The sequence below is a fragment of the Chelonoidis abingdonii genome, chromosome 2, assembly GCF_003597395.2.
Source record: "Chelonoidis abingdonii isolate Lonesome George chromosome 2, CheloAbing_2.0, whole genome shotgun sequence".
Classification (NCBI taxonomy): domain Eukaryota; kingdom Metazoa; phylum Chordata; order Testudines; family Testudinidae; genus Chelonoidis; species Chelonoidis abingdonii.
Genome location: NC_133770.1, coordinates 93,878,378 through 93,892,622, shown reverse-complemented (window position 1 = coordinate 93,892,622; position 14,245 = coordinate 93,878,378). Strand labels below are relative to the sequence as shown.

The following is a 14,245-nucleotide window of genomic DNA, read 5'->3' as shown; positions in this document are numbered from 1 at the left end:
AGGATGTGGAGTATGTGCTGGCACTGTGACCACACTCGCACTTCAAAGCGCTGCCGCGGCAGCGCTTTAAAGTTTCAAGTGTAACCATACCCTAAAACAATTCACATTGGGGCTTCAGGCCTTCAATGCTCCTCTAATCTCCGTAACATAGACACAATACAAGATCCTGTCTCTTACTTTCTGAACCTTAAAACAAAGAAATGTATATTTAACTAGAGTGCCTAATTTGTAGTACATATGGAAAACCATAGTAGACATTATAACTAAAACAAAAGGGTGACCATAATCAGTGATAAGGATTGTTCTGGTCTGTCATTCCTTTCTGCTATTCAAAAAGGGTGGCTGACAGGATGAAATCAACTCATACATTAATTTTCACAGTACAATTATAAAATCCTGCTCCTACAGAGTGGTCTTTAAAGACTGCAGTCTGCCCCAGGGAGGGGGGCTAGATGATGACTGGGAGTAGGCACCAAGGCCAGGTGGGGATAGAGGGTTGGGGGTTCCCCGGTACTGCGGAGGGCAAAACCGAGAGATAAAGGGCATCGGGGCCCAGGAGGGACACAGAGGCCAGTGGCAGGTGAGACATCGGTCTGCAAAGAGCTAATTCCCCAAGACAGCCAGCAGAAGGCGTCAAGCTGGTGAGTCTTGTGACCTTGCTACACGTAGCCATGTTGATACCAGAATATGAGAGAGAAGGTGGGTGAGCTAATACCTTTTATTGGACCGACAGCTGATGGTGAAAAAAAGAGCTCTATGTTGCTCAAGCTTCTCTTTCACCAATAGCAGTTGTCTAATAAAAGATATTAGACCACTCATTTTGTCTTATATTCTCATAGACAGACTTACAGTATTTCAGATGTTCCTGTGCTTGTGTTTCCAATGGACCCTTAACATACTTTCAACAGCATGAATATTTTTGACGTAGCCTAAAATGCAGGGCCATCCTTAGCCATAGGTAGAATAGGCAGCCGCCTAGGGCACCACTTGGTCTGGGGGCACCGTTCTGCTGGGAGCTCGGACAGACGGGAAGCAGTGGAGCATGTAAGAGCAGGGCTGCTGGGTCCTAGAGAGAGCTGAATGCAGCACAGTCTGAGAGAGGGGATTGGCTGCTGTGGTCTCTGGGAAGGGGTGGGGAAAGGAACTCACCTGTAGGGTGACCAGATGTCCCGATTTTTATAGGACAGTTCCGATTTTTCAGTTTTTTCTTATATAGGGCCTATTCCCCTCACCCCATCCGATTTTTCACACTTGCTGTCTGGTCACCCTAAGTGGGTAATTGGTACCTATATGAGACAAAGCCCCAAATATCAGACTGGCCTATAAAATCAGGACATCTGGATCTGGTCACCCTAGCTAGGAGCGCGTCTCTCCCCCGGTGGCAGCGATCCATCTCACTCTGGGACTGCACAGGCAGATGAGCTGCTGTGGCTCTCTGGGTGCCCATCCTGAGATCGATCTGTGCTACTTCACCATGGTCTGTTTGGCTGGTGGTGTGCCATTGGCGACTGATCGACTGAGGGTTTGCTGCTGTTGTTGCCACTCTGCACCCAAGAGGTGGATTTGGGTCTGCAGTTTTCCACTATTCCTTCTCTTACTGCAGCTGTTGGCCAGCAGGCTGGGGTCAGCCAAGCATGAAAGCAGTACTGCTGTGCATTCAACCAATTGTTCACCAAAATGCTTGCTAACATCCTCTCATATTTTTGTTAAAAAAATCAATATCTTAGCAAAAAGCAAAATAAGTTGTTGCAATATTGTGAAGTTGTATGGGAAGGAGTGGCATTTCTCAGAAAAACAAAAAATGTTACTGATTCCTATAGCCTGTTACTGCTAATAGAGCCCTCACAACTGTATATGTCATCTCCTTACTACTGTATGAGGCAGGGTCAGAACCTATGGCAATGTGCCAAGGTGGCACACGAGCGATTTTGGTGCACACAGCAATGGCTGGCGCACAGCCGCCCACTGCTTTGAGATTCCAGTGCTGCCCATTGCACCGGGTCCCAGCACAGCCCATTCAGCAGCACTGCTGACCGGGGACCCCCAGACCAGGCGCAGCAGGCTGAGCAGGCTGGCAGCTGATACCTGGCTGAGCCACTTAACCCACTATTGGCCTGGGGTTCTTTCACTCAGCTGGTAGGTGGGCTGACAGGACTAAATTCAACAAAATAGGAAACAAGAACTAGATGGAGGCGTCAGGAATTGCCAGGTAAATCCTAAGTGACCAGTGTGAAAATGGTAGCTGAACTGGCAGTGCTGAGACTCAAATTGCCGCTAAGGCCATAGCAAACTCGGAATTACACATAAGTGCAGAATTGTATGCATGATTTTCACACAACCTTGGTCTCAGTGTCAAGACATGGTACACGAACTGGGCAGATTCTGGCCTGGCACGTTCAGACCAGGAATGAGCAGAAGCCCAAAGAAGAGGCTGCTGCCTTTGACCACATGCACATCTTTTCAGAGGCAGCAGGCTCCCGGAACTGCACTGACTCGGTGCTACTGTCAGAGGCACTACAGTGAGATGGTTCTATCAGGAACTAGAGCAGACAGGTGTTTGAAAGCGGGCAGAGATCAAACGCGAGTCTCAGGGGGCAGCTGGGGGCGGGAGACTGGGGCTGCAGCGTATGAGGCGCGAGGGGAGCTGGGCAGGTTGAAGGGCGGGGGGAGCGCGGATTCCAAGCGAACGCGGCGTCACAATGGGTTGCAGGCGCCCGCGGAGGAAAGATGCAGCTGGGCTGGCGGCGCTAGCCGCTGCGGGGTGCCTGCGGGGCCATGGCGGCGGGTACAGCTTGGGCGCCTGGTCGCGCTGGACGAGCCCTACAGTGGCTGCGGGCACCACCCCCGCCGTGCCAAGCACCGTTCCGGGCGGCGCGCGCGGTGCTGCCCGCAGAGCGCGCGCGGACCTGGAGGTGCAGCTGTGCTTCCAGGCTCAGCCTGGTCTGGAGCCGGCGCTAAGGGCCCGGCCTCCCGGGGGGGCAGCCGCGGCGAAGCGCGGCGCTGCGCAAGCCCCAGGCGGTGCGGCTCAGCGGGCTGGACTCGGTCTTCGGGCGGCTGGTGACGGCGCAGCCCCCGCGCTGGACCGGCTCGTTCCGGGTGTCGGAGCGCTCCGCTTTCTGCCAAGTGATCAGCCCCCGGCAGCGCTGGCCCCGCGGGCTCCGCGAGCCGCAGGTCCGCATGGCCGTGGCCATGTGCCGGCAGATGCTGCGGGCCATCCTGCTGCTCTACGCCGCCTACAAGAAGTGCGCCTTCGCCCTGCAGCACTCGCGCTGAGCGGCCGGGCCCCACACACCCGCCGCCTGCCCAGCCGGCCCCGCTCCCTTCCCACCCCGGCGGCAGGAGCCTGGCCCATGCACACGCAGCTGGTGCCCGAAGCGGCCGCGGCCCCAGGCTCTGATTGGATTGTAGCTGCTGACTGACACCTCACCGCTGCTCCGCCTTGCCCTGGTAGCGCCTCTGCGGGCTTCATTCACACTGCGAGTCCCATGGTGGAGACTCTTTGCAAGACCTGCAGCTTCAACGGACGCTAGTGGAACTGCAACCATTTATGTGTGTGTACAGCTAACTTAGAAGGCTCTTCCAGTCAAGTTGAAACTGATAAAAAAAAAGGGGGGGGGGGTATTGCGCTACATTTCTAATTTTACTGGTGCCCAACAGTGTTTTGTTTACAGCTAACGCATGCAACCTACAAGAAATGAAGGTTTTGCATTACAACACGGAATTTTAAAATATGCTGGCAGCTAAGGTGCACAAGTTTTTCCTGCATAAAGAGCAGTCTACAATATTTAAAGTCAAAATCCTTATGGTTTGTTTATACCTAAAGGATGAAGCCTACAAGTGTAACTTTGAATACTATTAATTTGATTCAGAATTGGTATAGGAAGGATCTCACAAATCAAACAGATTGAACCACTCCAACTTGATAAACATGCAAATATACAATATGAAATATTTTTAGTTAATGGATACATATGTGCAAATTTGTCTTACAAATTGTAAGAGTAATATTTAAATCATTTGCAACCAATTGGACCTCCACCTTGCAACATTCATAGTAAAATAATTCTTATTATTTTCTACTAATGTATGAAGGGGTTCACAGTCCAGCTAGACCATCTTAGACACACAGTTTTCACATATAAGATTTAAAAGATCCTTATTAATTCACATCAAGTTACAAAACACCAAGACTAACAAGAGTTACACTAGTGGCTTCTTCCTGCATTCGAAGTAAAAAATTGTTATGAATGGTTTACAGCTTATGAACTTACAAGAAATTCAGTTTTGCTTTACAGTGTTAAGTAATATCTGTATGAATTGGTTAAACCTAATGGTTGAGGCTTACAAAGAAATGCAGCCTTTACCTTGCAACATTCGGGTAAACCACTCACATTGAAATATTATTTGTTCCTAATGAATAGAGGCACTTACAACCAAATGAACAATTTACTGTAAATGGATTTTTGCAAAGTCACTGTTATTTGTTTACATCTAAATGGATGCAACTGATAAAAGCATCATTATACTTTTATAATCTGTAAGACAAACTCTTTATGACCTCTTTACAACTAAAAAATGTAATTTACAAAGAAATGCACTTTTGCCTTAAAACATTCCAAGAAGATGCCTGATAATTTGTTTACAATGAATGGATACAACAGTCAAGAAAAGCACCTTTGCCTTGTAACAGTCAAAGTAAAAATAGTTCTGATTTGTTTCCAGCCAATACAGGCAGTTTATTAAAAGTGCAGCTTTTGTTTTATCTCAAATCAAAAAGCCTTAAGAGGTTTGCAGCTGGTGTATGACATTTATAAATACACCTTTCCCTTTCATTCATAGGGAAAAGCTTTTGTAATGTGTTCAGTTACTATTGCACGTCACAATTTGACAAGAGAATTACTCTTCAATGTTTGGGTGCTAGCCATGTTGGTGTTATCAACTAAAATGTCTATTAGCAGCAGCTCAGCTTTTATTTTCTGCTTAATAAGTTATAGGGACCCCTCCCTCCTTGGGGGACATTGGGGCCCAGACCTATTCCTGTGGAATTTGGGGGACAATTTCCTTGTTCACAAAGCCAAACCTGCTGCCCCCCAGTTCTGTGCCCCAAGGAGCTCTGTTTCTGCTCCCTCTCAGGGCCATGCCCAGACTGGTTTTATTGCCACCTACTCACTCTCCAGTTCCTTTCACACTCACACTTGTGACCAAATCAATGCCCCAGCTCCTGTACTTGCAGCCAGTCTCCAGAGAAACACATTGGGTGATGGCTCAGCTTCTAATCAGGCCTGGGCATACTGGTCTGCTTGAGGTGGGGGCCTTTATTGTTTCATTAACACTAAACAGGGGTATTTAATTGCTCCCTCATTTAGCCTGAATGAAAGGTAGCTAGCACATCCATCAGTTTCAAGGAAGCCTGTAATTGCCCATTGATTAAAAGGGCATTTGCTGGCAGTAGCGTCATTAACACCCTCTAGCCCAACAATATTGGTTTATCCCCTAAGCCAGATATACCTTAGCAGTCACTAAAGTGTATTCAGTACAGGAGCCCCATTCAGCATTTAAACAAAATACATATTAAATTCCTACTAGGTCCACATGTCCCCGATCCTGCAAGCATATACACACATAACTTTACCACTGGGAGTAGTCCCACTGAAACAAACAGAGGTAAAGCTAAGTATGTACATAAATGTTTGCAGGATCAAGCTGCAGAGGAAGAGGTCCTTTTGGCTCGGAATTGGACTCTATCCTCCTGTTACCATTTCTGCTTTGGAGAAAAATGGTATCAGCATGCCATGAAAACACACGTATCTATTCCACTTGCAAATATTTGCACAGGTGGAATAGAAAGTGTTATTTCAATACCCCCCTTTCAAGTTTCACCTGCAGGCTTCAGCCATACAATTTGTAATGTTAGCTGGTATGCTAGCTATTGTATGCTACCAGACAAGACAAGTTTAGCGAAGATCTTTGATGCTGCCAGGCTCCTTTTTGGGCTCATCTGGTCTGCTGTCAGGTCATGACTGTTTTCTGTGAACATATGCAAGCTATACAAAGATTTTTAAAGCTATGACTAAAGATAGAGATGGGGGGTGGAGAAGTCACATTAGGCCCGGGCCTGCACCTAAATACCTTTGAAAATCTAAACCAGAAAAAAAAAAATCTAACCCTGCCCCCACATTACTACAGAATCTATTTAATTAGTATTTCAGCAATGACTGAGGCAGGTTTTAGGATAACTTAACTAACAAGAGACCATTTACTTTACAGCAGCATAACTAATGAATGCATATTCTAGCCTGGCTTGTATTCTCTGCAACTGTTTCCCAACGTCTGCTGCTACCCACACATAGATAACAGGAACATAGATAGCATAAACACCAGCATGGTGGGGGCACCTTTAATGTTGAAGTTTACCCCTTTCTATCACCCTATCAATTGACAGACAATTGAAAAGAGTGGCTTTTTTATACTGATTCATGACAGTCATGAGCAGATCATCTTTTAATGTTGTTTTGGCCTTAACCGCAGCAGCAGTGTCCTTGGCCATCAGTCTCTGTAAAGATGGAGAGTTACATCTGTGCCGAGATCACAACAGGAACGTATTTATTTTAGCTAAGATAGAAATCGACTGATTGATATATGGCTCTTAGCACTAGTTCCCAGTTACCTGCCTGAGGTAAAAGTTAACTTCTTCCCCTTCTCTCTGCTCCACATACGCACCAAAGAGAGCACACAGAGAAATCTTATTACAGTAATAGTGTTTTTTGATTGCAGCTGGTAATTCATCCAGAGTTTTATAAAATGGGGTTAAAAAAAAACAAAACAGTGAATGTGTGTGATGTAGGAATGGCAAATTGCAGATAGGCATATCAGTCAATTTTTTTGCACAGCTTTATAGCCACAGGAAATCTGTAACTTAAATAACAATGTGTTGCCCGATTTCATTTTGATGCTTTCATCTATCAAAAAGTCAAGAGGATTAGACTTGGCCTTGGCAGTGACAAACTGATAGTGAAGTGAAGTAGAACATTATTGATTATTGCCTAACAGTGCTGTGATTCACCCACCATGGATCCTTGGGTGCTTTTTGTTTCCTGAGGAGAACAGGATTTAAACAAAGAGGCAAGATTGGCCAGCACTTGCAAATGGTGATTGGATGCATGTTCATTTGCAAACGGGTGAAAAATAAGCATTAATAGGTTTGCCCAAGTGATTAACATTTCTGAGAATAAAAGGCGCTTTTAGTTCTCTACTGGTGTAAGTGGCTGGAGCTCTGTGGACGTGTCATTTTACAAGTCTACTCAAGCAGAAAATTTGGCCTTTGGATCCAGCAGAGATGTTAACATGTTTTGTCTTATCTTCGCATTCATCTAAGCCATCCGTCCCCTGGCATGACGCAGAGATGCTAGCAGCATATTGACCACAAGCACAGTTCTCGGTCTTCAACTCCAGAGTAAGCAGCAGGTCCCCTCCATACAGCTGTACAATATGGACCCAATAAATACCCAGCCTGTCTGCTGGATTTAGGGCAGATTCTCCAAAAAATAATAATAAAAAAAGTCTCAGAGTCTAGGGCTTCAATGGACTAATCTGCTGATGCTCTAAATTCTGTCCCCCCCCCAAATCTAGATAGAGGTTCTTTTAGTCCTATTTTCAAAATTAGTCTGATCAGGTATATCTTTGAGTAGTTGCTCATGCGCCCTCCTCCCCCTCCCCCCACCCCCGGTTCTTACTGATGCAAAACACTGACTGAAGCCACTAGGAGTTTTTCCTGAGTAAAAACTGAGTAACAACTAAGGGATTTGACCCCCTAGTTTTTGGATTGTATTTCAAATCCTTCATTTTCCGAACACAAATATAGTGCAGAGGTTGGATTTGGATTTAGAAGTTTAACTGATAAGTCATCATGCATATCTGTAGGCAGATTGGAAAAAAAACAGTCTAATTATAACACACTTCTCATTAATATACAGGAAGTGTAAATAAGGTAGATTTTGAGCAGAGTTTATAGACTACTTCTTAAAGAGATCTTAACCCAGCCACTCAATCTGCATCTGCAATACAACCATTTGTATGTATGTATCTGTAACAGGGTCAGCATCCATCTCTCATGAGCACCCCCTTTTCTCTGGCCGATATACCTACAATAGGTCTTTTTTACCAGGGTGGCACCCTCTTCTCACAGGCAGCCCCCTTTGGTTGGTTGGGTACGAGCCTGTTTTTCTTTTTTGTTCTTATATCGGGGTGGCGCCTACCTCTCATGAGCACCCCACAGCTGATCGTTTTCTTGCCTGATCTTCGGCAGCTTAGCCCTCCCGCCGAGCCTCACACATAGTCCCCTCTTCTAGTGCATACAGTCCCAAGATCTTATCACAGCCCTGGTATGGGACCGTAGCTCTTACGCTTCTCCTGCAGGCACTGCCTTATTCAACCACCCAGCTAGAACGCATATCAGTACCCACAACTGGTGGAGTTTCAGCAGGCCTCACTGGGCTCAGTCTTCAGCCACACCAGGGCAGCCCATCTCGGTACCCTCGATAGCCTGCGGAGGTTCTGTACTCAGTCCCCCTGGGCTTCAGCCTGCCCACACTGACCTTCCACTAGTCTTGCTGCTCTTCTTTCCAGCCAGGCACCAAATCTTCAGCAGCCATCCCTGGGCTTCAGTCTTGTCTGCAGCGAGCTGTCTATGGTACTGCTGCTCTTTCAGCCAGTCACCCAAGCCTCACTCCTCAAGCACCACACAAACAACTGAACTTTGCTCTGCTGCTCATTTTATATAGGGCCCTTCTGGCCCCAGATTGGCTGCTCCATTAGCCCCCCGATTGTCCACTCCTCTGCAGCCATTTAGGCTGCCTGGAAGACTTCTCTCTTCTTCTCTGGGACAGGGTGATGCAGGGCTGTGAGACCTCAAGCAGAAGGCCTCCAGACGTAGTCCAGCCTGCCACAGTACCAGACCCTAGATTTGTTCATACAAGTATACTTGTGCATGTAAATCAGGTAAGATTATGTTATCTGCATGCAGGTGCCATTTCTTTCTTGAAGTGATCTCACATGCAAGAATTACAGGTTCAAATTCAGAGGCTCTCATATATCATTGTAAACAAAAACCAGCAGGAGGCTACTAAAGCTTCTATCATCACTGATCCATTCACTGTTGTCAAGTTGTATATTTAGGGACTTCCCAAACCCAATACTCCTGCATAAGGGTAGGAAAGAGATAGCATCTGCTGCTACTGCCCAGGAGCTGTGTTTGTGCTCCATCTATTATTATCCCTAGGGAGATCCTCTGTGCAAAGCCCATTTTCTCAGCCCTTGCATAAGGAACCAGAATCTGGCCCTAAATAACAGATAAACTGCTATAACTTAGAAGGAACACTTAGATTTTATTAAGTATCAGAGGGGTAGCCATGTTAGTCTGAATCTGTAAAAGCAGCAGTTTAGTCTGAATCTGTGGCACCTTATACTCTCTACTCAGACCCTATGCCACCAGCACTTCCAGCTATCTCCGTGGCACCTCTGATTTCCTGAGGAAACTACAATGCATTGGTCACCTCCCAGAAAACACCATCCTAGCCACCATGGATGTAGAGGCTCTCTACCCAAACATCCCACATACAGATGGAATACAAACTGTCAGGAACAGTATTCCTGATGATGCCACAGCACAACTGGCTGCTGAGCTCTGTGCCTTTATCATCACACACAACTATTTCAAGTTTGATGACAATATATATCTCCAGATCAGTGGCACTGCTATGGGCACCCGCATGGCCCCACAATACGCCAATATTTTTATGGCTGACCTGACAACCCGTTCCTTCATGCTCTCGTCCACTTCATGCCCCTTCTCTACTCACGCTACATTGAGACACTTTCATCATCTGGACCCAGGGGAAGGAGACTCTTAGAAAAATTCCACCACCGATTTCACAGAACTTCCACCCCACCCATCAACCTCACCTGACCAATCTACGGAGGAGTTCACTTCTAGACACCATGGTGCAAATAGATGAGGCACATTAAACACACCCTATATTCGAAACCTAGCCGGACCGCTTACTTACCTTCATGCCTCCAGCTTCCATCCCGGGCCCAATCACACGATCCATTGTCTACAGCCAAGCACTGCAGTACAACCGCATCTGCCTGTAACCCCGTCAGACAGAGACCAACACCGTACAAAATCTCCACCAAGCATATCTTCAAAAACTTCAATACCCGCACAAGGAAATTAGAACAGATCAACAGAGCCAGACATTGTACCAGAGAAGCTTCCTACTGCAGAAAGACAAACCCAAGAAAGAAACCAAACAGACTCCACTGGCCATCACCATACAGCCCCAGCTAAAACCCTTCAACCGCATCACTCAGGGATCTACAACCCATCCTGGACAATCGATCCCAACTTCACAAGTCTTGGGTTGGGCAGGCCAATCCTTGACCACACAGACAACCTGCTCAACCTTGAACATATTCTCCCAGCAATCACACCGTACCATAGTAATTCTACCTCAAAGAACCAATCCATGCAACAAACCTCGATCCAACTCTGCCACATATCTACACCAGCGACACCATCACAGGAACCTAACCAGATTCAGCCACACATCAGCTGGTTCGATTCACCTGCACGTCCACCAATAGTAATATACGTCATCATATGCCGCAATGCCCTCTGCTAGTACATCGGTCCTAAATGACCGCAGTCATACGGTAAAAGGATAAATGGCACAACATTCATGGATTATCAGGTCAATAGGCCGAATATACAAAAAACCGTGTGGAGGAGCACTCAACCTCCTGGCCAGACACTATAGCAGACCTTAAGGTAGCCATCCTGTCAGCAAAATAACTTCAGGACCGACTTCAAGAGGAAAACTGCTGAGCTCAGTTTTCATTTGCAAATTGACACCATCAGACTCTGGACTAAACAATGACTAGTGCAATGGGCTTGCCAATTACGAACAGTTTCTCCTCCCTTGGTTTTCCACACCGTTCGTACTGCTAGAACAGGGCCCCATCCTCCCTGATTGAACCAACCTCGTTATCTCTAGCTTGCTTGCTAGCATATATATACCTACCCCTGGAAATTTCCACTACCTGCGTCTGACGAAGTGGGTATTCACCCACGAAAGCTCACGCTCCAAAACGTCTGTTAGATTTTATTATTGTAGTTAAAGAATGCTTAAGACTGGAGTATTACTGACTAGCTAATGTGTATGTAGAGAGTGTTTAAAAATATGGAATTTCACTGGCATTTAACAATCTAGAGGAGAATCAGGCTGCTGGGTGGCTTATGTGAAATGAATGTGATGGTCCATGAGCAGGTCTTTGTTTCACAAATACCACCATCAGAACTAGCAATCATGGTGTCAGATGCTGCAGAGATACCAACTGCTAAGCAGTTCACCACTAATGAAATAGGTGATCCTTGCAGGTCAGGGTTTAGGCACAATGGCAGAAGAACACATGAGAATGCTCGCACTGCTACCATTGCTGCTTCAGATTCTGTGATGGTCTCTCTCTCCAAGATGGTCAATTTCGTTCCTTTCATCAGCAGTAAGTTCTCATAAAAATAAATTCAGTTAAAAATGCCAAGGAACTTTCATTTTTAAAACAGAATCAATAACACTTGTACGAAAATTAAAAGTGTCATTAAAGTCTCATTAACAATCCAACTCACTGCTTTTCCTAACAACATTCTTTTGGCTCTGGCTCAAGGTAACATATGTTAATATGTAATGGCAGCTGCTATATCTTAAGATGTATCTCAAGTTTTCGACCTTGTTGAATGTAAATAATCTCTCAAAATTGCAGCTCCATCCTTAACTTGCTAATGGGAATCAGAGAAAGGAAAGTGATTGTGTAAGAATGTGATCCACTCGTTGTGTACCAAAGACACCTCCACCCACAATCCAGAAGGGGCTCTATGTACACCCAGGCATAAGCCGTATTGCTTCCAGTTAATTTAGTGAAGTAAAATGGAACTGATATTTGAAACTGCTTAGCTATATGGCTTGAATGAGTTGGTGTGCATCATTTATTTGCATTTTCAATGCTTGACCCATCATCTACTTATCGGGGGCTCCAGGGATAATACTAGTTAACCCTGATTTGCTTGGAGGAACAAGCAAAATTAGAGATACACTCTCCCTATGGAAAAGCAGCAAAGAATCCTGTGGCACCTTATAGACTAACAGACGGTTTGGAGCATGAGCTTTCGTGGGTGAATACCCACTTCATCAGATGCACTTCCTTACTCCCTATGGAAATATCAGAGGGGTAGCCATGTTAGTCTGGATCTGTAAAAGCAGCAAAGAATCCCTATGGATTAATTTCTTCCTAAAGGTTGATGATAGCAACAAACAGCAAACTGACCTATCACACAAGATGGTGTTTTGGAAGGTCCATGGTTAGGCCCTGAACTTGCACACACTTACACACGTTGTGTTCCTTTATGCAGACTGGTCCCATTGAGTTCAGACACCTTCATTTGGTATTTCAGAAGTGTACACTAGATGGCATTTGTATATACGAAACAGTGATGGAAAGTAACAAATAATGATTAAAAATCCAAGTTACCATAATCTTCACATTCTATACCATGTGTTTTATTAATTTAAAATAAAATAATTTAAAATCTCCTTCATACTATCCAATACATTACTTGGACATCTTGAAAGTGTAATATATTTATACAATCCTCTTTTGGTATTACATTATTCGTTTCAATAAAAGAAAGACAGAAAAAGAAAGACATCTAAATGAATGGGAATGGATAGCCTTGGTTCACTGACAGAAGGAAGCAATGCTACACGATTCCATGTGGTGCTGCAGAAGACAAGAGATAAATATCAGTACCTCTGAAAACCAAGCCCAGCATTTCTGAGTGCAATGTGACTAAAAGAACTGGAGAACGTGGGCCAGCTTTCAGGAGGGATCTAATTCGGTGTGACACCAGGATTCAGGAATACAAGCGGAAGCCAAGCTGCTAGCATACAGATTCTAAAGTCTAAGCACATAAGACTCGCCTATCAGCATGCTTAATAAAGATCTTTCCTACAACCCTGCTGGCCTGGCTTATTGTCAAAAAAAAATGAGTAGTCACAGATCCTATTGACTAGGAATTGTAGGTGCTTCAGAAAAATAAAACCAATTATACATATTTATTAGTCTGAGTGACCTAATAATTTCAAGAATAAATACAGTACACACAAAGAACAGTTAAAAGGTCAATCTTTTTACTCAATATAGACACCACACACTGGCTGGCAAGAAAAGAACCACAAAAACAAACAGATGCCCTTTTTAAAAGGCAAATTATCTGCCCTATGTAAGAGGTTCCGCTCACCACCACAGCAAATCTTGGTGTCAGAGTGTGGCATTGCAGGGGTCTTTATATCTAGCACTCCCTATTGACTTCTTCTTTGGCCCTTTGATAGTCTGTTTTGGCTATACCCTCCAGCCAAGTCACCTTTCAGTTCTGTCCCCTTCCAGGCTAACAAAGTCCAACTAAGAAATCCAGATAATCATCCAAACAAACATTCTGTCCACCTCTCTTGGGCTGCATTGAAGGTCCCTGTTCTTCACCCCTACTCCTGGGCACTGCAGAATTCCTTCTTTGCTCCACTGACTCAATGCTGCCTCACAGGGCTTTTTCCTGGAGGTCATTCTTCCTAGCAGGTTACGCCACTGCCTCCCCTCTCCAGGGGCCCTGGAAGTTTCTCCCAAGAACCTCCCTGTTTCTTTCAGGCCTTATTTCTAGACATCCCCCAGGAGGCTAACCTGCTCCCTGTGGAGCTCTCCAGCCTGCCTCCATGAGGTTCTTCCCAGATAGAGGAGATGGGGCTGGATTGGATGGGACTAGAACTGGGACCATTAAGCCAGGTTCACCAATATGTATAATTGGTTTTAAAGTGAACCAGGCAGCAGAGCTGGAGCCTGGTGTATGGCAGTAACTAGAAGTCAGCAGGGAGCCCAGTTGCCACTTCTGGATCACCTGCCACCCCCCTGCCCACATTGGCTTTGCCAGTGAATTGCTCCTTCTTCTCCCCTAGTTTCCAAGACTGATCATGAATTGAGTGCACTGAATGCATCTGCTCTGGGGATGTATGAGGGTTGTGTAAAAGAGGAAGCTGGTGTCTGTAGAACCCTGCCTCATTTGTGCAGAAGTTGGAAGGTGTGTCATGAATGAGGCAGTGGCTTACTGGAAGAGAAAGGAGGGTCTCATGGCTAAGGCAGCTGA

General features: G+C 45.5%; 1 protein-coding gene across 1 annotated transcript; it reads left to right on the top strand.

The window, feature by feature from the left end:
• The first annotated feature begins 2,775 nt into the window (after positions 1-2,775).
• FANCD2OS (FANCD2 opposite strand) lies at positions 2,776-3,273 on the top strand. Its single transcript, XM_075061996.1, is given in 4 exon segments — positions 2,776-2,870; positions 2,872-2,898; positions 2,900-2,956; positions 2,958-3,273. Coding segments are annotated over 4 exon segments (495 nt in total).
• The last annotated feature ends 10,972 nt before the right edge of the window (positions 3,274-14,245 follow it).